This window comes from Apaloderma vittatum, unplaced genomic scaffold (genome assembly GCF_000703405.1).
Source record: "Apaloderma vittatum isolate BGI_N311 unplaced genomic scaffold, ASM70340v1 scaffold3316, whole genome shotgun sequence".
NCBI lineage: Eukaryota > Metazoa > Chordata > Aves > Trogoniformes > Trogonidae > Apaloderma > Apaloderma vittatum.
Window position 1 is genome coordinate 6035 of NW_009723211.1, and position 22593 is coordinate 28627.

At 38.8% G+C, this 22593-nt stretch overlaps 1 protein-coding gene across 1 annotated transcript in view; it reads left to right on the forward strand.

Annotated features, from left to right (window-relative positions):
- The window catches only part of COL4A3BP (collagen, type IV, alpha 3 (Goodpasture antigen) binding protein), a gene marked incomplete at both ends in the record, with an annotated part of 61207 nt that overhangs the window by 3054 nt on the left and 35560 nt on the right, over positions 1 to 22593 (forward strand). Inside the window, one exon of the mRNA XM_009872012.1 lies at positions 18718 to 18834. Within this exon, the coding sequence (XP_009870314.1) occupies positions 18718 to 18834 (117 nt within the window). The remainder of the gene's footprint in view (positions 1 to 18717; positions 18835 to 22593) is intronic.

The window sequence follows — 22593 nt, forward strand, 5'->3', positions numbered from 1 at the left end:
ATTTTCACAAAGCTTTCTTTTAGGCACTCGTAGCAGGTATGCAAGTTTGGATTCAGTGGGGAATGTAGTAATTTTCTGTGTGTAATAGAATAAATACTACTAGTAATATAGAATGTCCAGGTTTTGTTGATGTGTGACCTTAAATTTGGAAAGCTGCTGTCACCAAGTAGTCTTACTGTATTTCCAGCAGCGAAGAGCAGCCTAATGATAAATTGCAGTATTAATTTACATGAATGTTGTATTCAGAAGGCCACAGTTGCTTCTGCTCTTGATTTATCATTCCTATCACACTGGGCAGGGATTGATAGGCAGATAATTCTGCAGGGGTGTTTTATAAGATAACTTGTCTCTCCCTTCTTTATTTAATGAGAGAAAGACTTGTTAAATTTGCTTGATAAAGTAGTTGCTTCAGGTATTTCAGGTGTAGAATTATAATGCAATCCCTCCAAAATAGATAGGTTCCTGTGATGATAGTCTCTAGTTGAATGAAGAAAATGGTGTCTGTTTGGACTACTTGCTGTACTAACCATTGACACTGAAAACAGCTGATTTTTCTGAAATAGAGGACTGTATTTACTGGATTACATCAAGTAATTAACTGTCAGGAACTGGCCATGTGAGTTAAGTTATGGGGGAAGAACAATGAAGTCAATACCTGATACTAAGTTGCTTTTAGCCAGATAAAGAAAAACACCTTGAAGATTTTTAATAGGTTTATAACAGGATGGAGACTTGAACTGAAGCTAAAAGTTCTATGTGGTAAAGGGATGAGAGGAAATTATAGGTATTACAAGAAGTTTGTGTATGTACAGATTTAAGCTTTGTTACGTTAATCTAGCCTGGACATCCTAAATTAACTGCTGTAGTTGGTTGTTGATGCCAGATGGTCTTTATTAAAGATACCCTTTATTGCTTTAAAGCTTTGTAGTTTTTTGATTTCTGAACTGAAACTTTCAATGGGGACTTCTGTGTATGTGATTAGAAGTGGGTGTTGATGGCACTCCTGTAGTGGTGGATCCGTGGGATTCAGCTGTGGAGTTGGAAGGTCTAGGATCTGTCACTGCAAGAAACGGAAATGCTCTCTATAGCTGTGAGTTCAACTTCCAGGGAAACTGATGTTTTAGCTTGTACTGCCTTTTCCTTGATTACTGTTTTTGTACAGTGACTTGCAATAACTCATGCAGTCATGGTGTGATAAATCAAGAATAACATTGGAAAACTTATGCTAGAAGGGAGCTCTTGAGGTCAGCTGTTATGCCCCCTCCCCCTTCAGACAGTCTCACAGAAAGGCAAGCACTAACTTAATCCTGCTGGTAGTTTATATTAATAGATTTTTCAAACCTGTTTACAAATATTTAGCAGTGAAGTGTTTGTCTCATGAGTTCTGCATTTTTTCCAGGACGAATTTGGCTGGTTAGGATATCTCTTCTGCATAGATCCGTATGGATCTTGGAAAATGCTTAGAGAAAAAACTGTAATGGTTGGTAAATTCTACGAATGCTTAAACTCAGACATGTGCCACCTTTGTATTTTTTGTCACTAAAGGTGACTACCTGTACAGGAAGAGTAGTTCCAAAGCCTTGTGTTCCAGCTTAATCTTCACATTTTCTTTGGATAGAATTCACATGATTTTAATTCAGTTATCTTCATCTTTCTTTATGTATTACTGATGTAGAAAAAGTTCTTGATTTCTAATCTGGTAGCTCAAACAAGATGCAGTAATTGTGATGCAGTTTTCCTTGGTTTTGGTTATACTGTGATGGTACATAATGATGTCATTCTTAGTGGAAACATGCTATTGGTTATTGGTCTTAATTTTTTTAGAACACTTCATTTTTATTCTATTGTAAAGAGATGCTTAGGCAGTTCTGTGAAAATACCTGGACTGGATTTAGCAATAAATTTATTTTGCATGGTGGAGATATATTCAATAAACCAGGTGGTATGTTTTTCCCACAAATAGTAATTAGAAAAAACTGTTGCTTAATAAAGGCAGCAATGATGTTTTATGTTCATATACATTCAAGCAGATTTCTTAAGTATCTGTTGTAAATATCTGTAGCTCATGACAGGCAAGAAGATGGAAAACTGAAGTCTTAGTTTATGTTTTGTTTTGTATTTTTCCTAAATAAAGGTAAATCCTTATTGTGAAGAACTTAATAAATTTTAATTTTATAAGTTAGGGCTGATAGAAACATGCGAAACAGGCAGTTTCAAACTTTAAGCTTCTTATTTCCTTATGTATAATCTGAAGAAAGGGCAAGATAGTTCTTTCCAGTAATAAGCCACTAATAATAAACTTACCTCACTTCTTAGAGATACAGTTGATTGAACAGTCGTTCTTCACTGTAGCAGTATTTGTGGTTTATTTATAGTATAATGGTGGCCACCATTCATAATTGGGCGCTTGTGAGAGGAAGTACAGACTGAAAATTTAAAAAATAGATTGACAAGTTAACAGAGGGTGCTTCATCTATTTGTTAATTTAAACAAATATAGAAGCTTCCTGTGAGAGCTCTTTCCACAGAAAGTTTAAACTCTACTGATATTTAAGTTTTAGAATAGAGACGTGTTTTTAACTGAAGACGTCAGTGCTAGACAAATATTCCTAGTATAATAATTTAAAACACTTCAAGCCTGACAAATCATGTCTTTGAAAACAGACTTTCAAAAATTTTATCTTAATGGTAACAGTACTTTGGTGCTTCTTCTAATTTTTATACAATGTGAAATTTAACAGTATTTTTGGAAGCATTTGGAGTTGCAGTGTGTAGAAGTAGATCCACCTGAAGGACTAATATAGGTAATCTTTAAATTTGCTATTTTCTAACTGCTGCTCCAGACTTTGAACTTGCTAACAGACCTACTTATGATAGATGAAGAATGATGTAATTGCAGCTTTTATCTACTGATAGGTTGGATTCAGGCTGCTGCTAGTTAATTTGAATGCAAACTGATAGCTTTTAGTTGGTGAAAGTTTTTATTTTAAAAAGCTAAGCTAGAAATCCATGCCCTGGGCAGAAGTACTGTAGTAGTAAATTTGTAATAATTGCTAATGGCATGGGGAAATACTGTCTCCAGCTGTCTGAGGTTGGAAAACAATCTGGTTTAGTATGAAGTGATGAGCATTTAATTAAATAATTCATATTCTGTAATTGGATAAAGTGCTTCCTCAGACTTAATTGCTAGTAAAAAGATGACCTGAATAAACTAAGATGAAGAATATGAGCCCTAACTAGATAGGAGTTTATTTAGGACAAAGGCAATTAGTAGTTTTAGGCTTTCGTGTGTTCCTTAAATAATCACATAGTTAAATCCAGACTGGTAGAAAATCTTGGCTAAATGGTAGAGAGATCTGAATGGATATTCTAGACAAAGGCAAGTGTGGTCAGGAATGCTTACTCATATGTGAAAGGCCTGAGGTGGTTGTATGCAGAACAAGAAAGTACTGAAGAGCAATGAGAGATAAAGGGAAAGAAAGGGAGTTGATACCTAGGAGGTAATGACGCTGGACCAGTGCTGGTGCAGCAGGCAGAAGTTGCTTGGAACAGAGGATTCTGCTGGACAATTATTTTTAGCGTTCGCATTCTCTCTACAAATTTGTATGTGTTCAAGTTATCTGAACCAGCCATAAATGAGTTGGTGTTCAAAGTGAAAATGGCAGGACATGGCCCTGTATTTATCAAAGTACTATGGAGTGTTAATAGCCCTGGCAAGCAAAAAGCAATTATATGGCAGTGTGGAGAAATAAATTTCTTCCGAAGTGCATATGGAGGAAATTAAGTCAGAAGTTGAAAAATATGCATCCAGATCAGCTCAGGTGAGACTGTTCATATTATCATGAAGAATTCCATATTCATTCACATCTTGATTAAGAATGAATGATTATGGAAAAAATCAGTAATGCATATTAAACAAAAATTTTTTGATTACTTAATATTGCTAAAGAATTCAACTTTTCTATCAGAGTATAAACATGTGTTAACACACACTTGAAATCAGGGCTGTAATCCAGCAGGATTTCTGACAGTTCTTTTGTTATCAATTTGAATGTCATGCACCCACCTGACTCCTTTTATTAAGAGAATTAATTAAATTTTATCAATGTTCTTGAGTTGACATCCACTTCAGGATCATAATTCCTGCCCATAGTTTATACTGGAACATTTTTGTGCTATGGAGCATATCTCACAGGTGGTATACCAAGCCTTAAATAATTCTAGTGTTAGCATTTTGGTGTTACAGCTATGATTTTATACCTCAGGAAATTTTTCTGTGATATTTGCAATCCTTACTCTTGCTCAATTTGAAATTCCATGCATCTTCCTAAGATTATAGTTGTTCCCTTGTTCATTGATGCAGTTGGTTCATATGCCACCCCCCACCCAGGGTCGTAGTGTTGCTCAACAGTTATGCCATGGAACCTGCTGTTGATTGTCTCATCTGTCTTGTGATAGCTGTTAGTGTCACTTTTTTACATCTCTGTTGAGGATTTGTGCAATACCAGACCTCGCTTTCTAATACATTTTCCTCGAATGCTAAGTAAAAAGAGAGTGCTTGTTTTTAAAAATCTAGTATGCAGGTGCACCAAGCCATCTCCTGTTCTGCTCCCTCCTGAAGTTGTTAATTCACCAGCCTTTCACTTCTGTTGATACACTCAGAATAGTTCTTCATAGGTGACTAATTGTTTCTGCTTCTCCCAGTTCATCTTTTTGCCTCCTCATTCAGGCAGTGCACTTCAGTTACTGTTTTTTGCCATATTTGTCATGAATTCTAATCAGTGTGGATTAGATAAAATATTGATCTCTCTTGCAAGAAGCAAAGTTGCTGTTTTTCTTAAGCTGTCTCTTTAGGCTATTAACAACTAAATATGTGTGCACGTACAGACATATGCACATAAATGTTATAATTACATATAATATCAAGGAATTGGAGATGGTTGTGATAGAGTTTAGGCAAATCAGGTCAGTTTCTAACTTTAGAATGAAAGCATTTAGGCTGACGTAAGCAACATGCCTTGTGCTTGCTTATTAGTTCTTACACATTGTTAGTCATCACTGTACATTAATTCTTACACACATTCTCATTAAGTGTTCAAAGTGTTCAGTCTTACCTGACTTGCATCCTGAATTAGCTGTAAATTTGCAATAGCTTGCAGCCAGAACCATACAGCTAGACAGATGTCTTTGTTCTTGATGGTCCTAGTTGCTGAGGTCAAAGTAATTTGACTGAAGAGCTCCTCAGTAAGGGAAGGTGGATGACAGGAAATGGAAAAAATTCAAGTAGGTGTCATCTTCTGCCAATGTGCCCCTCCTTGGTTTAGGATCTATTATAAAATGATTGAGGCTCCTGGTCCTAGGCTGTGTGTGGTGTGATGCTGGGGAGGCGTTACTTTCCCAGGCTGTAGCAGGTGCCTTGCTCTTGCTCAGTTGTTTGAGGTTTTTTTGCCTTGTGTAGCTGCTGCTACTTAAACCAAAACCAGCTTTCCCAGCTCTGGAAGTTGTAGTTTTTCACTGATGATCATTACTGAATTTTTATGGTTCTGGGGCCTCTGCTTTTAGCTTGTGTCTGTATTTTCAAGGCTTGTGTTATCCAATGCTTAAATTGTTATAACAAGAGACACCTGGTACCAAGGTCTAGCTCACAGCCAGTGAGCCTTACAGATCAGGACTGGGACATTGAACATTTAACATTACTAACAGCAGGCCTTACTTATTCTAATACTGAACTTATAAAAATGCTTATACCCTTATACTGTATTAAGTTGCTTATGTTTGAATTCAAAGCAAGCTAATCTTAAGTCTTACTGTACTGCTTTCACTGGTACAGCAGGCACTGCTGGGAGCTTTCCACTCCTTTCACATGAGTCTGGATCCAGGGTGCTTTACTATCTCTGCCGGCTGGATGTAGTGCTGCAAAGCATGGCTTTCTCTTAGGGTGGAAAGTCTTCCAGGGATATTGCCTTATGGGTTTATTGGGTTTTGTGAAATCTATATTGTACTATTGCTATTGGTGTATGTACAGCTTTTGGGTATTCCATGGCACACTGCAATCTATAGTATGAGATATAACAAAGCTAATCAATACACAAATAGTGATTTTGATATTTTTTTTTTTTTTTTAGGGATGCAGCAGTGTATTTGTGATTCCTGCTCCTATATTTGATTGTCCTGTAAAAATAACCCCCCCAAAAAAGTGACACATAGGGTTTCTGCATTCTTTAAAGTTTATATGAAAGTTGCCTTGCTCCCTACCTGGCTAATAACTCCAGCTTCTTGCTGTGTATGATGAGATTCCTAATGAGTTTAAGCTTATGATTTCAAATCAATGCTAAACTGATGTTTTTTCAGGTGGTATAACCTCGACTCTTTTTTTTTTCGTGACTGATGCATGGTATAGGTGGATAATGCAAATATTTTACTCCTAATGCATAGCTGAGAAGTGTCATGTGCATTTGTCTATAGGGAGCTCAGTTTTGTGGGCTGATTTCCACTGATGGAACAACATATACAGTTCCATTTTCAGTATCTCATCCTGGAGTCATTAACTGCTAGTTGTCTCTAAAGGCAAATTGTTATGACTTTGAAGTTTGGGATTCTTCAGACTGTTCATGCACGACAGGCCAATTAGTTATATCCTGATTTCTCACAGTGTGTATCTGGATCTGTTAATACCCCATCACTAATCCATGGAGCTCTTACGAACGACATCCACAGTCACTAGTAGATCAATTCAGGCAATGGCTGTGTGCATATGCTCTTCTACAATTATTTTAGTCTTGCCCTCATTTCTTCTAAAGACACACTGCTAAACCATGCCTTTGACCAAAGTTTAGTTGATAATTCAAGTGCCTATTTGTTACACTCCAGATCTTGTTATTACGTTGGTTTTTCTGTAGGTAGTTGGGAGTAGTGTGTGTCAGAGGTGTGTTTACCTATGAACCAACAGAGATGACTCAATACTACAAAGTAGTTCCAGATGATTAACAGGGAAATAATTGGATAAAATATTAATAATTGGATACTTTAAAACTATAGGATGGTTGATTCTGTTGCTGAAAGCAACAACTGTAAAGAAAGAACTCTCTAAACCAAATGATAGTTAGGAAAGCTGACATTGGTTTATTAACAAAGTTGGCCAGGTTTGGATGCTAGATGGAACTAGCATACCGCATCAAAAAATGCAACATATTTGTTTTGTAACTTATTAGTACAAACACGCCTATCTTGCCACTACTTCTACAATTACTGGTTAGTGATAATGGTCACATTCATCATTGGATCAATATGTTAAAATTAGCTTTGCCTCTCATGTAAATTAGCACACATGCTCTTTGCGGATCTCGGGAAGGGTGAGCTTTTGATGCTCTGAATTGAGTTGGTGGTTGTGATCGCCCACTGCCACATTTAATTTTGGCTCACTTTCAGCCTTTCATAAACAATTTTTGATGTTTTGGTGCACTCTGATCTCCATAACGAGGGTTTTGACTAGAAAATCCCTGCTTAGGTCTGGTTCCACACAACCCCAAGGACGAACAGCTCATTAAAACTTTCTAAACAACTGTCTACTTGCTATCTCCAGGTGCACGTTATCTTACTATGATTTCTACTCACCAGCTGGAAAATTTCTTTGCTGCCTTTTCCCACCCTTGAAGTAGCATTCTTTGAAACACTGATTTGCCAGTCTTAAGTCAGTAAAAATTGGTCTGCAACCAATTCCCTGCAAAAAAAGTCTGAAAATTAGATTTTATATAGTTTTCCTGTATCTGAACCTCTCTGCAGCATGTGCAGAAAACCAGATTTACCAGGTTTGCTATTGAGAAATGTAGGTTTCAAATTTTAGATGTGGTTTCAGTGCTGAACTAACACATACAATATATGCTTGTTCCAGACTTGGAAAAGTGATTCTGCAATGAAGAGAGCTGCTTTGCAGTGGATTAAACCAAGCTCATTTTAAAGTTTGCATAGCATGCTAACAAGCTGATACTAAATTCTACTTGGTGTGCTTCTGCTTTCATGGATACAGTAGGCCTCTACTTCAGCTAGTTCTGGAAAGATAGGGTTATTATTTAAAAGAAAAAGCAGCATTGAAATGCATTTTGAAAGGCAAATATCCTAACCTAAGATGTGAAGTGAAATACCTGGGTTGTAGCAAAGACTGTGAAAACATTTAATGGGCTTTTATATTTTTAGGCCTGTTTTCTTGGTAAGTTCTTTCTAGATGTATCAATGTGCAGTTCTGAGAAAGTTTTCGTTTTAATGTAGTAACGAGCAATGATTAGATGTCCCATGTTTTGTCACCTAAAAGGATCATCACTGCTTCAGTAGTCATAAAGCTGTCTTGCTTATTTGCCCGTTGGCATGTTTGCAGTAAGATTTTTTCCTAAATCCTTTAAAAAAACAACCAAAACCAGCCAGCTGCTGTAATTAAAAAATGCATTCTATTGCTTAAGAATAACAGCAAGGAAAGGGGAAGACATCCTAGTCCAATGTTTCTATTGTATTTTTTTCCTGGATTCTAGCATTCAGAAAGGGAAACTAGAGTTTTGTGTTGGAAATTTTGGCAGACTATAATTCCCCAAGTTTGTAGAACTACTTGGATTTTTGTTTGGGGAGTGGCAGAGGGGAATACCACAAATAAAGTGAAATAGAACTTGTAACATCTGTTGGGTTTTTGTAGAATCATAGAATGGCTTGAGTTGAAAGGGTCCTTAAACATCATCTTGTTTCCACTTCCCTGCCATGGGTAGGGACACCTCCCACCAGACCAGGCTGCTCCAAGCCCCATCCAGCCCGGCCTTGAAAACTTCAAGGATGAGGCTTCTACCACCTCTCTGGGCAACCTACTCCAGTGTCTCACCACCCTCATAGTAAAGAACTTCTTCCTGACTTCTAATCTAAATCTACCCTACTTTAGTTTAAAAACATTACCCCTTGTCCTATCACAACGTGCCCTTGTTAACACTTCCTCCCCAACTTTCCTTTAGACCCCATTCAGGTACTGGAAGGCTGCTATAAAGTCTTGCTGGAACCTTCTCTTCTCCAGGCTGAACAGCCTGTCCTCGTAGGAGAGGTGCTTCAGCCCTCTGATCATCTTTGTGGCCCTCCTGTGGACCTGCTCCCACAGGGTCACACGACCTTTCGTTGGGGATTCCAGAGCTGGATGCAGTACTCCAGGTGGAGTTTCACAAGAGCAAAATAGAGGGGCAAGAGCAGAGTGGAGGAGCAATTTAGTACCCTTTTAATAAAAGTTGTTATATTTGTCTAAGTTGTTCCACCCTGAGACTTAGACCTAGCCTAGTTGATGATGTTAAAAAAAGGTAAAAACTAAAAAACTTACAAAATTAAAGTAATGACATTATTTAGTAACTTTAATATTTGTACTTCTAAAGCCAAGTGTCCCCACAAGTTACTTGTAGGGATAAAAGCATCTTGATGAACTTTTGTAATTGCACTAGGTGTATGTAGCAATGGTGGGGCTGTTGTGCAGCCTCTTTAAGGAGAGACATGATTGCCCTGCACGGGACGTGGCTGGTTCCAGCTCATGCACTGCAGAGCACAGCTAAGCCCCTCAACCACTGTGGTGGCACCTTGAGGTAAACATAAAGTGCAAAAATGCTGCTTAGCAGTGTGTGAAAAAGGAAAGGAGTGAGAAAAAAGTGCGAAATAGCTCTGCAAGCACTGAGGTGAGAGCAGGAACAGGAGGGAGGAAGTTCTCCAACTTGAGCCAGAGATCCACACTCTTCCCTGCAGCCTGTGCAGAGAACCCCACACCAAATCAGACTTCCACATCTCAGCCTGTAGAGGACCCTACCATAGCAGCTGGATATGCCCTGAAGGAGACTGCAGCTTGTGGAGAGCCCATGCTGGAGCAGATTTATCCTGAAAGACTGCAGCCATGGGGAAGACCTGTGCTAGAGCAGAGTAAGAGTATAAGGAAGGTGTGGCACAGTTAAAATGTATGAACTGACCACAACTCTCATTTCCGCATACCTCTGCCTGAATTTTTAGCTTTGTCTTTTTTTTTTCCCCTTGGATCCAACTCTTAATTTGCAGTAAACCAAACTTTCACTAAATCAAGTTTGTTTTGCCAGTGATAGGAGTGATCTGTGTGTCTTCATCTTGACCCACGAGCTTTTCATCTTTTCCACCCTTCTCACCTCACCCTGTTCAGCTGAGGAGGGGAAGTGAGAGAGTGGGTGGGTAGGGGTCTCACAACCAGACAGGGCCAGGCCACTGTAGTAATCTGGAGAGTCATTATAGATGTAGCTTTTGGTTAATGTGCTTGTTTGAAAGAAGGAACAAGAATTGTTCCTAAGCAGAGAGGGGCTTTTGCTGCATGCGTGCAGACTTTAGGAAAGGAAGAAATCTCTGAAGGAAAATACAGTGATGGTATTCAGAGGAAATAATGTCAGGGAAGGCTACAAGGAGAAGCAGACCATTTGTAGTAGCAGTGGTCAGACTGCTTTCTGAAAAATGAGCAGTGACTCCAGGATGAGATACACTAACTTGACTTCATACTTCTCCTTAGTGTTTAATAGGGCACAAAAGACCATATTTTTAGACTCTGTCTTGTTTGGTAAAAGTCTTACTAAGCCTAGTATTCACTGGTAAAACAAAGACTTTGATCCTGCTAATTGAGAGAATTTTTCCATTGATTTTGAGTACTACTCACTGTACAGAATACAACTTTAAATTCGTGGTGCTTAATTTCACTATCACTGTTTGCTTTTTTGTAAGTTGGCATGTTTTCAGCCATTTTGGATCTGTCATGGATTAAATGCTTTAGAAAATTATTTTAAGATGTGTACTTTTTGAAACTTGGCTGAGGTTTTTCACTTGCTTTTTTTCCTAGCTGAATGATCACAGTCTTTGTCAATTTCAAACTGGTTTTACATGGGAGCTGAAACACAGTTTACATGTGTACTTTAAAAATTACTTCCTTCAATTGTACAGCTCAACTCAAAGTAAACTTTATCTGTGAGTTTTTGTTAGCACCTCAGCATAAGTACATACCGAAAGTGTTCATATAACTTTTTTCTTCTTGGTATCACATTGGTGGGGTTTTTTGTGTGCTCACACAGGCCACATACGTACTTCGGTATTAGCCTCACTTGTCAATAACTGCAGTGTTTTTCTTATTTTGATATGTGTTGCTTACTGAAAATGGTGAAAAGTTGGATTTGTTTGTTTTAATTTGATCTTGTTAACTGCTACGTTAATTACACTGGCTTCCCTTTTTTCTGTTGTGTCAGGTAAGCTATTTTAAAGTCCTCGGTGTTGTGTTTCTACAGCTTATATAAGATGATACGTTTTCTTTTTATTTAGCATGGGATAGTGATTTTGTCCATTGCCACCTAAATTATCAAATACACATCTTTCTCTTTATCCAGTTTGCTGCAGAGGAGATTCTCTTGCTTATGTGTGAATACAGTCCTTCTTTGAACTTCTATTTCAAAAATAATGCTGTGTTATAGATGCAGTTTAGTGTATTCTGGTAATAACTTGTGTCCCTCTGTCCTTCCTTGTCCCGTATGTATTGTCCTGGAATAATCTTCTAGATTTCCTGTTGGAGAAATTGATAGAGGGTTTTTTTCGGGCATCTGAGTGATATATCCAGGGCCAGAACCTAACAAACGTCCTGTGAGTACATATATAGGCAGATCTGTAGATATTGTTATGTGGTAACTGCTGTGAACATCTGTTTTTGTGGGGGGAAGTGGTAGTTTGTTCAGGTACTGTGCAATTGGAGACTTTCAGGAAGTTGCAGAATGTGCAGAGAGGATGCTTCTTTACTCGATTCCGTGGGGATGGTGGAAAGAATTCACAAACCAATGGATAAATTGTACTTTGCATTGTGTAGGAAAGTGACATTGTTCACTTGGGAAAAGATGGTGTATTCAGCTCTGGGTTGGCAAACATTGGTTATGATAGCCTGGGTTGCATCTCATTTTCCTAAGTATAACTTTTTATGTCCACTTTTATAAGAGGTGTTTAAGTTACAGCTTGTGGAGACTATCTTGAAAAGATTTTTCAGGCTTGTGAATGTGAAGATGCTTGCAGATAAACATCAGAATTGCAAAGTGGTTCTGGTACTGCCATATCAGATGAAACAAAGGGCAAAGTGTGCAGCTCATGTCCTGAGTGGAAGGGAAGTGATCATGGGATGGTTTATCCCTATACACATCCCACCTGGGGAAAAAAAAAAATCTGTCAGCATGGGTTACAGCATTTACATCAGTGGAATACATGCAAAACACTTCACATTTATATAGGAAGAATAATCTTATGCTGTCAGTTTTACTCGTGTAAGCCATTTTCTAAAAGCTGAGAATTAGCATTTTTAATAGCTGTAGATATTCTGATGTAAGACATACAAGTTTAGGCCATTTTTAAAGAAAAACTTTTGATTTTATTATAAAAACTTGAATTGGTTTTCTCAATTTAAAATAAAGTACCTTATGAGTGACACCATCCTCAAGCCTACCTGGAAAAAAGAGTGAGGAGTTCTGTTAACTTGCTTTGAGCTTTGCTAAGTGATGGGCAGGATGCCAGGTTACATGTTTTAGCTTAATGGTACTACCTAAGTCTTTGCTAATCATTGAAAACTTGCTCATTGTCAGAGAAATTCAGATCATTTGAGTTTTTCCCCTTAGAAGAATTCTGTAAAATTTAATTAAAAAAACCAAAATGCATTACTTTACCAAATGGCTTTTCTAAAGCAATGGTTTATCACGATTTTGCAATAATTTTGTTACAGGAAGTAAAACACGTGGTATTGAATAATTGCCTTCATTATAAAATTACCCTTTTACTGAATATAGTACTCATACAAGACTTAATGGCTGTGATAGCTCAGGCCACAGAAAAACAATGTAGTGTTGTGGCAGAATGAATGAGAATTAGCGTTAGAGGTTTTATGGAACCTGGCTTAAATATGACTGGAATTTAGAAATTTGAGAATTCTATTCAGCAACTGAACAGGTTTTTATATTTGGCTGTGGGCAAAACGAATATACATCTATATTAAATTTTTTCTTAATCTTGTATGAAAAAACTATTGGCATTACAAAAAACCAGCAAAACTATATCAAAGTTTCTGGGACAAATAGCTTTGTACTGCAAAATTAGGGAAGTAAAAGGCTTGTCTTCACTCCGTATATGTTATTACAGTGTTTAACACTGGTGTATTTGTAAACTGCAGTTATCTTCGTAGCAATATATAGTGTTCTTTGGTTACAACTCTGAACTGTGGAGCTAGACTAGATTACAGCCTCTGTTGCATTTGTGCTAGTAGCATTAGTGTCTGAGAGTAGAAAAAGTATGGTAGTTCTCATTTTCTGTAGGCCTAGTGCCCTGCTTGGTATTTTCCTAATGGGAAAAACCTTCAAAATTTTAAAGTAACCGTCGATAAGTTATAATTTAGCAGTGGGAATAAGAGCACAAGCACACTTTAATAGTTGTGGTGTGCAGACTTGAGCTGGATCTACTGTGGACTGCTGCAGCTTTCCTCTGTAAGGGGAAGTCCCATTTAGAGCAGTGAGTGAGGCAGCGAAAATGTCTCTGTTCAGGTTGGGTTTTTTCCCCCATGGAGTACTTTTGAAAGTTATAAAGTATGTAAGAGCACTTGAGCTTCCCTGTATGATTTGCCATAAGCGCTTGAACCGGTATTTTTCAAGGAAATACTGTTCCAAAACTTGTTTCGTTAATACGTCAGGCTTGAGAGCTGTATAGCACAAAAGATTTTGAGGGAGTGCAGTCAGCTATGACTCATGAGACCTGAGCTGGCCATGGACTTCCTCAGTAACTGTAGCCTAGTAAATGTTTCTTCGTATAAACTGTTCTTACGTGTTTAGAATTTAAGAGCTAGTCTAGTATCAGTTGCTTTTGTACAGAAAGATCTAGGACACTTAAATCTTGAAATTACCTTTGTTTCATTAGAAATATTTGTAGATGATTTGGGAGACGACTTAGTACATATACAGAAAGGGTGTTTGGGAGTGCTGGATGCCTTCGTCTTGCAGCATGCTCTTGCATGGAATTATGGTTTACCTGTTTGAGTTTTTAAGTGCTTGCTCTAGAAGGAACCCATAGTGCACACACAGGCTAAGTCTGCCACAGACTCTTAAAGTTTGCCCAACTCACGTTTGAAAATGCTGTAAAGGTTTCCAGGTGCTCCCATTCACAGTGTCTGGGGCTTGTTCCCAGACTTGCCCTCTCAATTTGTGTATGTAAGCTGTCTGAAACTGCTGTGGTGTGGGGGAGTTAGGAAAAAGCAGCTGAAGTTCTCCAGTGTGCTTTAGGTCCTGAGGGTAGATAGTGAATAACTGCTTGCTTCCTGCTTCCGTGCATGACTAAGACATTCCTCTTTCTCTCCTTATCTTGATTGTGAAAAGGCAGTAGGACATATCCTGGCCTCAGCATAGGTCCTTAGGTTGTTACAGAAGAAAATCCTTCTTTATCCTCGAACATCTTGTCTGGCTAAGAACTGTACCGTTTTATAAGAGTTTCTGAGCGTGAGGAGGAGAGCAAACACTAGACTGAACCAGTGAACCTCAGAGGAAAGGAGATCTAAGTGAAATAGTATCTACATGAAGAAAGTGAAGAGAAATGCAAAATTGAGTATTGGATAGCTTGTCTTGCACATTCACTTAATTTAGGGCTCTGGTGGTGGATCCTGTATTAAAAATAAAAAAAGATGAAAAGGAGAGTAAATAATGGGTCTGGTATCAGTTGCCAAAAATAAGGAAAATATCCAATTAGTAAGTGCTATAAGATGGTAACTAGGTAACATGCATCTGTCGAGCAGATCACGTGTCACTTGCCTAATTTAGTGGCTGTTTCTTAGGTTTAGGTTAGAGATGGAGGGGGAAAAAAGGCAAGGATGATTGTGCAGTGGAGTAAGTTGTATATGGAAGTGTGAAATCAGTAGTACTGCGGGCTTTTAAGATGAATTTTTACAAGTCTCAAACTGTGTAGCATGTAATTGCTTCTGCCTCCTCACAAAAGGGCTTCAGAGAAAGGAAGATTAAACAGAGGATTGCTATCATGGCAGGAAAAATTAGTAGCTAATTCTTGTGCAGTGCTTTTGGGGTGATTTTTGGGAGAATATTCCGTTGTTGTAGATGCATGTCACTCACTACATGGCTAAAGGAGGGCCTGGCAAATGGGTGGCTGGGGTGGGAACAGGCATATAAGCCTGACACATGGATGAGACAGGTTTGCTACCTTAAAGCAGATAAACATCTTTTTCATATTTAGTAGTAGTAACCGGGTAGGAAATGCAGTTTGGAGAGAGGCTTGGACTAGAAGATTTGACATCCTATATTGGATTTACATGGCAAGAGTTTGATAGCAGGGATGCTACAGAGGTGGCTTCTGTGAGAAGATGCCAGAAGCTGCTCCTGTATCTGATAGAGCTAGTACTATCTAGCTCAGATACAAACCCACTGATGGACAAAACTGAGATGATCAGCAATGATGGTAGCTCTTCTGTGATAACATATTTATTTAAGAAGGGATAAAAACTGCTACACAACAGCAACTGGAAGAGAGTGATGAGGATGAGCGGCACCAAGATCAGTGAAGAAGGAGAGAGAGGAGGTGATTCAGGTGCTGGAGCGGAGGTTCCCCTGCAGCCCATGGTGAAAACGTGGAGCAGTTTTCCTGGCAGTACTTGTGAACCAATGGGATGGACCCATGCTGGAGCAGTCTGTCACTGAAGGACTGCACCCCATGGAAGGCATCCCAGCAGTTTGTGAAGAACTGCAGCCTGTGGGAAGGACCCGTGCTGGAGGAGTTTACAGAGGCCTGTGTCCTGTGTTGATGAACTGACTGCAACCCCCAGTCTTCACTGCCCTGTACTGCTTGTGAGGAGGAGGTAGAGAAAATCATGGTTGAAGTTGAGGCTGTGAAGAAAGAGGGGTGAGGAGGAAAGGAAGTGCAGGCTAGACGAGTGGACAGTGAGGTGAATTGAGAGCTGGTTGAGTGACACAGCCCTGAGGGTTGAGATCAAGTGTGAGGTCAAGTTGGAGGCCTGTTACCACCAGTGTTCCCCAGGGGTCGGTACTGGGTCTGGTCTTATTAAACATGTTCATCAATGACCTTGGTGAGGGGACAGAGCGTATCCTCAGCAAGTTTGCTGATGATACAAAAGCAGAAGGAGTGACTGACACAGTAGAGGACTGTGCTGTCAACCAGTGTGACCTGGGCAAGCTGGCATGCTGGACAGAGAGGAACCTAATTAGGTTCAGAAAAGGCAAATGCAGGGTCCGGCACCTGGGGAGGAAGAACCCCATGCTGCAGTGTATGTTAGGGATAGACTTGTTGGAAAGCAGCCCTGAGGAGAAGGATCTTGGGAGTCGTGGTAGACCATGAGCCAGTTAACCATGAGCCAGCAGTGTGCCCTTGTTGCCGAGAAGGCCAATGATATCTGGGGCTGAATTAAGAAGAATGGCCAGTGGGTCATCCTCCCTCTATTCTGTCCTGGTGAGAATGTGTCTGGAATACTGTGCGCAGTTCTGGACACAGAAAGACAGGGAACTACTGGAGAGAGTCCAGCAGAGAGCAGTGAAGATGATTGGGGGAGTGGAACATCTCTCTTACAAGGAGAGGTTGAGAGAGCTGGGACTTTTTAGCCTGGAGAAGAGAAGACTGGGAGGAGACCTTACTAATGTCTATAAATACCTAAAAGGTGGATGCAGGGAGGATGGAGCTGGATTTTCAGTAGTGCCCTGTGAAAGGGCAAGGGGCAGTAGGCACATGCTGGAACACAGGATCTTCCATCTAAGTATGAGGAAAAACTTACCATGAGGATGACAGAGCACTGGAGCAGGCTGCTCAAGGGAGATTGTGGAGTCTCCTGTTGTTGGAAACTTTCAAAATCCTCCTGGATGAAATCCTGTGTAATGTGCTCTAGACAAATGTATTTTAATGGGGTAGGGCAGGGTGGGTTGGACTAGATCACCTCTAGAGGTCTCTTCTAACTCTGACAATTCTGGGAGGGGAGGTGCCTTTAGTTTTGCTCTTGTTTCTCATTATCCTGCTCTGATTTGACTGGTAATAAATTAATATTTTTCCCCTCAGATCAAGTCTGTTTTGCCTGTGAAGGTAACTGTTGAATGATCTCTCTGTCATTATCTTGACCCACGAGTCTGTCATTGTATTTTCTCTCTCTGTCTAGCTGAGGAGGAGAATGGTAGAGCAGCTGTAGTGGGCACCCGATGTCCAGGCAGGGTCAGCCACCTGTCCCTGCTTACATCCCTGTGTTCTGTAGTTCAGTGAAGGCAAAACATTGTATAGAACCAGTTTTGAAAGTTGTTTGACTTGAACTGAGATTGCTCAATTATTAAGTAATCAGTAGCTACAGTTGAGTTGATTGTCAGTTTTGTCAATTGCTGAGGTTTTTTCTCCATGGGAAGTTTAAATTTCCTTTATATTGAACTTTGATTCAGATGCTTGAGCAAATATGTGAAGCTTTTAACAGAAAAAGTGAAGCTTTGTGTACTTTTGATAAACACTTTCTAGCTCATCTGTTACTGGCTTCTGTTGTGCTTTTCTTTCTACATTTGACCAAGAAATATTCTGTATTATGTGGAAATAGCTTCTGATTTCCAGATCCTTTAAAAATAATTCTCACTGACACTGGACTGCTGTGCTTGACAACAAATGAGACTTGCTTCTGGGTTTTCTCTTGTTTTCTCATGTGGAGTGCTTCACAAGTGATTCACAGTGCTTTAGTTGTCTGCAAGGTGAACATATTCAGAGTGGTTCTTACATTGTAAAGAATATTACTACCATGTGTAGACTTGACTTGTCTGTAGCATCTGGAATGGGTATTTGTGGTCCTTCAGATCATCTTGCTTACCATAACCTTACAACCTGATAGCTTCTTGTGGTAATTTGTATGTGTAATTTCTTTCTTTGTATTCAGAAAGGGGTTTTTTGAGGGGCTAGTGAGGGAGGGATGTGTTCAGGTGGATGTTTGCTAAGGGGTCAGGTCACAGGGCAGATTAGATATTTGTTTTGTTTCCCTCTACTTTGCTTACCAGCTTCATTGTAATGCCAGTAAAAGCTTTTTAGTATTTAAGGCACGTGAACTGAAAGATAGATTCATTTGACTGGTGATACTGGAAAGGATTGCGTGTTGCTCCCAAATGTCTGTGAATTCTATTTTATATGCTGAAAATAGCTGAGGCAGAGGGTGCCACAGCTTCCTTCAGTTCCCTCTCTTCCTTGTCATTTTGCTTTAGTCTGCTTTGATCGTTATATGCTGGTGCTTTTTCCTACAGTGTATAGCTTCTATTTAAAATCAATATTGATAGCAATAACCTTTTTTTTTTTCCTGCTTTGAAATTAAAAATTTATATAGATGTATTTTCCTGGATGTGTTCTGTAGTTACTTTCCTAAAAAATTTTATTCTAAAGCATGAAATCCTGTTCAGTGTTTGTATGGAAGTTTTTGTGACAATTTTATTTAATACGCATGTATTATACAGGCTTTTTTATTTCAGAAGACTGGCAGTTTTCATTGTGAGAGTGTATGTTCATTACGAGCTGCATAAAACAAAAATTAACATCTAAGGTAAATTTACAGAGACTTCAGGACAATATAGGTCAGATTTTCTAATTAGAGTGTTTTTTAGGGTGTCCATGTTCTGTGGGGTGTTGTTCATCATGTTGCTAATTTTAGCTACTTTTATACTCTTTCCTCTCACAGCCCCATGACTTCGATGAATGCAGATTTGATATTAGTGTAAATGATAGTGTTTGGTACCTCCGAGCTCAGGACCCAGACCACAGACAACAATGGATAGACTCCATAGAACAACACAAGGTATGTTGGGGTGGGTTTTTTTCTTATTTTGTTTTTTGCTCACTAGGCCTGGTGATGCTTCTGGAGAGCCCTAAGCTTCCTTTTACAGTCATTAGAATACTCAAGCTATTTATGACAGGTGAAAGCTGCAAGATTGAAGCTGTGTGTTAACTATGTTAAAGGAGTTGATTTACTTGTTGTTTGTTGCTAAGAGTTTAGAGAACCAGGACATTAACTATGAACCTGTCTTGAGCTCTCTAGCTTGAAAAAGAAAAACTTTATCTAATGTTTGACTTCTTAATGGTTTTGTTAATCCTCTTTCACTGATTATTGAATTGTTTCTTACTGTCCTAGATGTTAAACTTGTTAGTCCTAGAGTCAATTCTCCTAGGTTATCATTCTGGTTTTAGGTTCTTCTCTTTCATCAGCTGTTTTTGCTGTATCTGACTACTGGCTTTGGTTCCTTGTCTTTTAAGGCCTTACTCTTCATCAGCTTTTTGGTTTGGTGTTCCTGTTCTTTGTTTTCCAATGAACTTGGTTAACTCAATTTTGCCTAAAAGACTTGAAGATCAAGTGTTTTTAAAATATGTAGCATGGAAACTATCCATTATGTTTTCATGTACAAGACAGGCCTTGTCCCAAGGTGTTGAGTATAACTGCAAATACCGCGCACAACTCCTGCATCTGGGCTATAGAAGAATAAAACTTAAAATAGATATTTAACCAGCTACATATTTTTACCTCAAACTTCTCTGTCAGTACTATGTGTAATTAGCAAGTTTCACCTTGTATAGAGCAATCCTTACAGTAAGCAGTACATGTTCTTAAATTTGAAGTATTGCCTTTTGATAATCGTTCTGTAAATAAAATCTTAGAATATTAGTCTATTTAGAGCTTGGCATTTTGGTATCACTTTCATACAGAGGTAGCATTAAAACATACAAAATTAAGTTACAAAACCAGGATTCTTTTCTTTAGTTTAAAAAAACCAACCCACTAAGTTAACTAACTTCGTGTATTCTTCAGACAAAAATACTGGTATTTGTTGCTATTGCAATACCTAAGAGAAATATCTGAAGAAGATACACTGATAAAGCTGCTGGATTGCACATCCATAGAGCTGGCATTTCAAGAAAGGTCTTGCAGGTGTGGAAGTCTTCAGGTATGGGGTTGTGGGGACATGGAGCTTGATGACCCTAGGCTGAAATTCACACTGGATTTGGTGAATGAAATGCAGAGCTGAACCTGAAGTCTCGATAAGCAGACATGTGGGCTGGGTCATTGCATGCTACTGTGCAGGAAGTAATGAGGGGGAAAAAAAAAAAAGCAAATCCTGTCTTACACTCTGCAAAATCTCAAAGGGGAGTCTTTTTCGTATTGTTCTTTTCACTTTTTCTAAGGCTGTCCTTAACAGTTCCTGAGTTCCAAATTGTCAGTTTTATGCAGCCACCTATTTTTAATATGGAAATATCAAGTGGCTGTAGTTTAGAGTTTGCCATTGTATTTCTGTATCATAAAATAAGTAAACTCTTGTATTTATCAAAACTGTATTTTCCTCTCCTGCATCACTGCCCTATCATGAAGTAGCTTTTTGCTTTTCTTTTTATTTATGGTATTACTGGTAAACTTAAGTGATCTTATTCAGATTTCTTTTCATATTGTTCATGAGTTAGTACAAGTTCTAGCGTTCCAGAAGTGACTGCCCCTTGGGAAGAAACTTGATTAATTCTGCAGGAGGCTTCATTTAATATTGCTTTTGGTTTAGGCAGTTTAAACTTCCATACTTTGCAAGAATTTGGTGGTTCTTAAAAACAAAAAAGAAACAACAACAAGAACGTTACACCAAATCTTGACATTTATGGAATGAGATATTTATTAGATAATATTACTGCCTACTTTTTTCGATGTTTCCTTAGAGTTAGTATCTGGATAGGAATAATGAGTGCTTTTTTCATTATTAATGTTAGCTTTCTGATCACTGCTAAAGGAAAATTAATCATGTTTTGGAATGTTATATAAAATGAAGAAAAGTACCTCTACAAGTCAGAAGTGGAAATAAAATTCTTTCTGTGTATGCTGAACTGACAAGAAATATTTCAGCTTGCATTTGTTATCCTAATGTAGTAACACTGGACTTGGCTGTTCTGACTCTAATGTTTTTTCTCCCAGTTTGGATAGTTTGGAGTTTCATGGCTATTTGACGTTTTTGAGTTTCGTACATACCCCTTTTAACTCTGTAGTGCTTACGGTATTCAAGACAAGTAGTTATTCTTATTTATATGTGGAGTGGGAAGTATGGCACCTCACTTCTAAATAAACCATCAACCTGTTTAATATATTAAAGCAACACATTATTTTAAAGTGTTCTTTTTGTAGTATTGTCACGGGTTAGGGCTGGGCTGGCCACTAAACATGGACAGACGCTCTCTAACACCCTCTTCTCCCCCCACCAAATGGGAAGGAAAGGGGAGTGAGGCAGAGATACTTACGGGTTAGGAAAGAAAAACTAGAACAGCTTTAATGAAACAATAGAAATAATGGTGACATGGTAAAAATAAAGAACTGTATAGAACTGTATATAAGCCCGATATCGAACCCGACTGCCGCCTGCCCCGACAGCAATCCCCACTGTTGCAACAGAGCAGGTGGCACTGGGGAAGCCTCAGGCTCAGTGGCAGAGGGAGCTGGATACAGGGAGCTGGATTCGGGAACTCAGGATCCAGGTAAAAGCAGGAGATTGGACGGAGTTCTCCCTGGACACCGGCCATGGCAGAAAAGGGGAAAGAAGGGAAGAAACTCTCGCGATCACTCAGTTTATACTAAATATGACGTGTATGGGATGGAATACTCTTGTTGGTCACCTGTCCTGTCTATTACCCCTGGAGGTGCAACCATTTACTTCCTTGTGACCCCTCTTACTACCCGGGAGCCCCAGCGTGGCACACGAGAGCCAGTAATGCCCTTGTTCACTACAGGAATAAGTATAAGGAAGAGTCTTTCTTCATCCCAGTCCCAGGCAGTAACTGCAAACATCAGGTGTTATCACTGCTGGTAGCACACACTGTCTGCAAAAACATGCTGCTGACTTCACAAAGTGCAGCCTTTAAGAGGAGACTAAACTGGAAATCACTAACCAGAATTGGGTTTTTTAGCTCTAACCACGACAAGTATGCAACTAAATACCCTGATCAGGATAAAGCAAGGAAAAGAGCAAAAGGTAATGCGGTCTTGCGACAATAGCTTGGACTGAGATTATAAGTATATAAGTCTTAAGGTCGTGAGTTAATGGCATATTTTTCCAGAGCAATATTATGTTGTCATTGTAATACAGTAGCAGCTTTGATGAATGTTTTAGGTGCATCTCATCGTACTAAAATCCACAGGAATCAAATATGTAGAAATCTTGCTACCAGAAGCCTTGGAAAAGTGCTGTATGCACATGAATAGGTATTTGATGAAATAACTGAAACGTCCAAGTCAAATTTTCAGGCTGGCTCTTATAGTTACTTAAGCAATGCACTTCTGAACATCTTGTTTCTCTATTAACTCAATTGAGTGTTTATTGTATTCTATAATTCATGTAGAACTTTGTAGAACAAACGTACTACTTCTTAATAACTGATAAGATCTGAAAAAAAATATTTACTTGGAATCTTCAAATGAAAAATGGCAACTTTATTTTGTATGAAAAACATTGCCGTGATCCTTAGTTTTAAGTAACTTTTCACCCTTCTGTTATTTTTTTTCTTCTCTTGTGAAAGTTTTAACTTGACTGAGAGC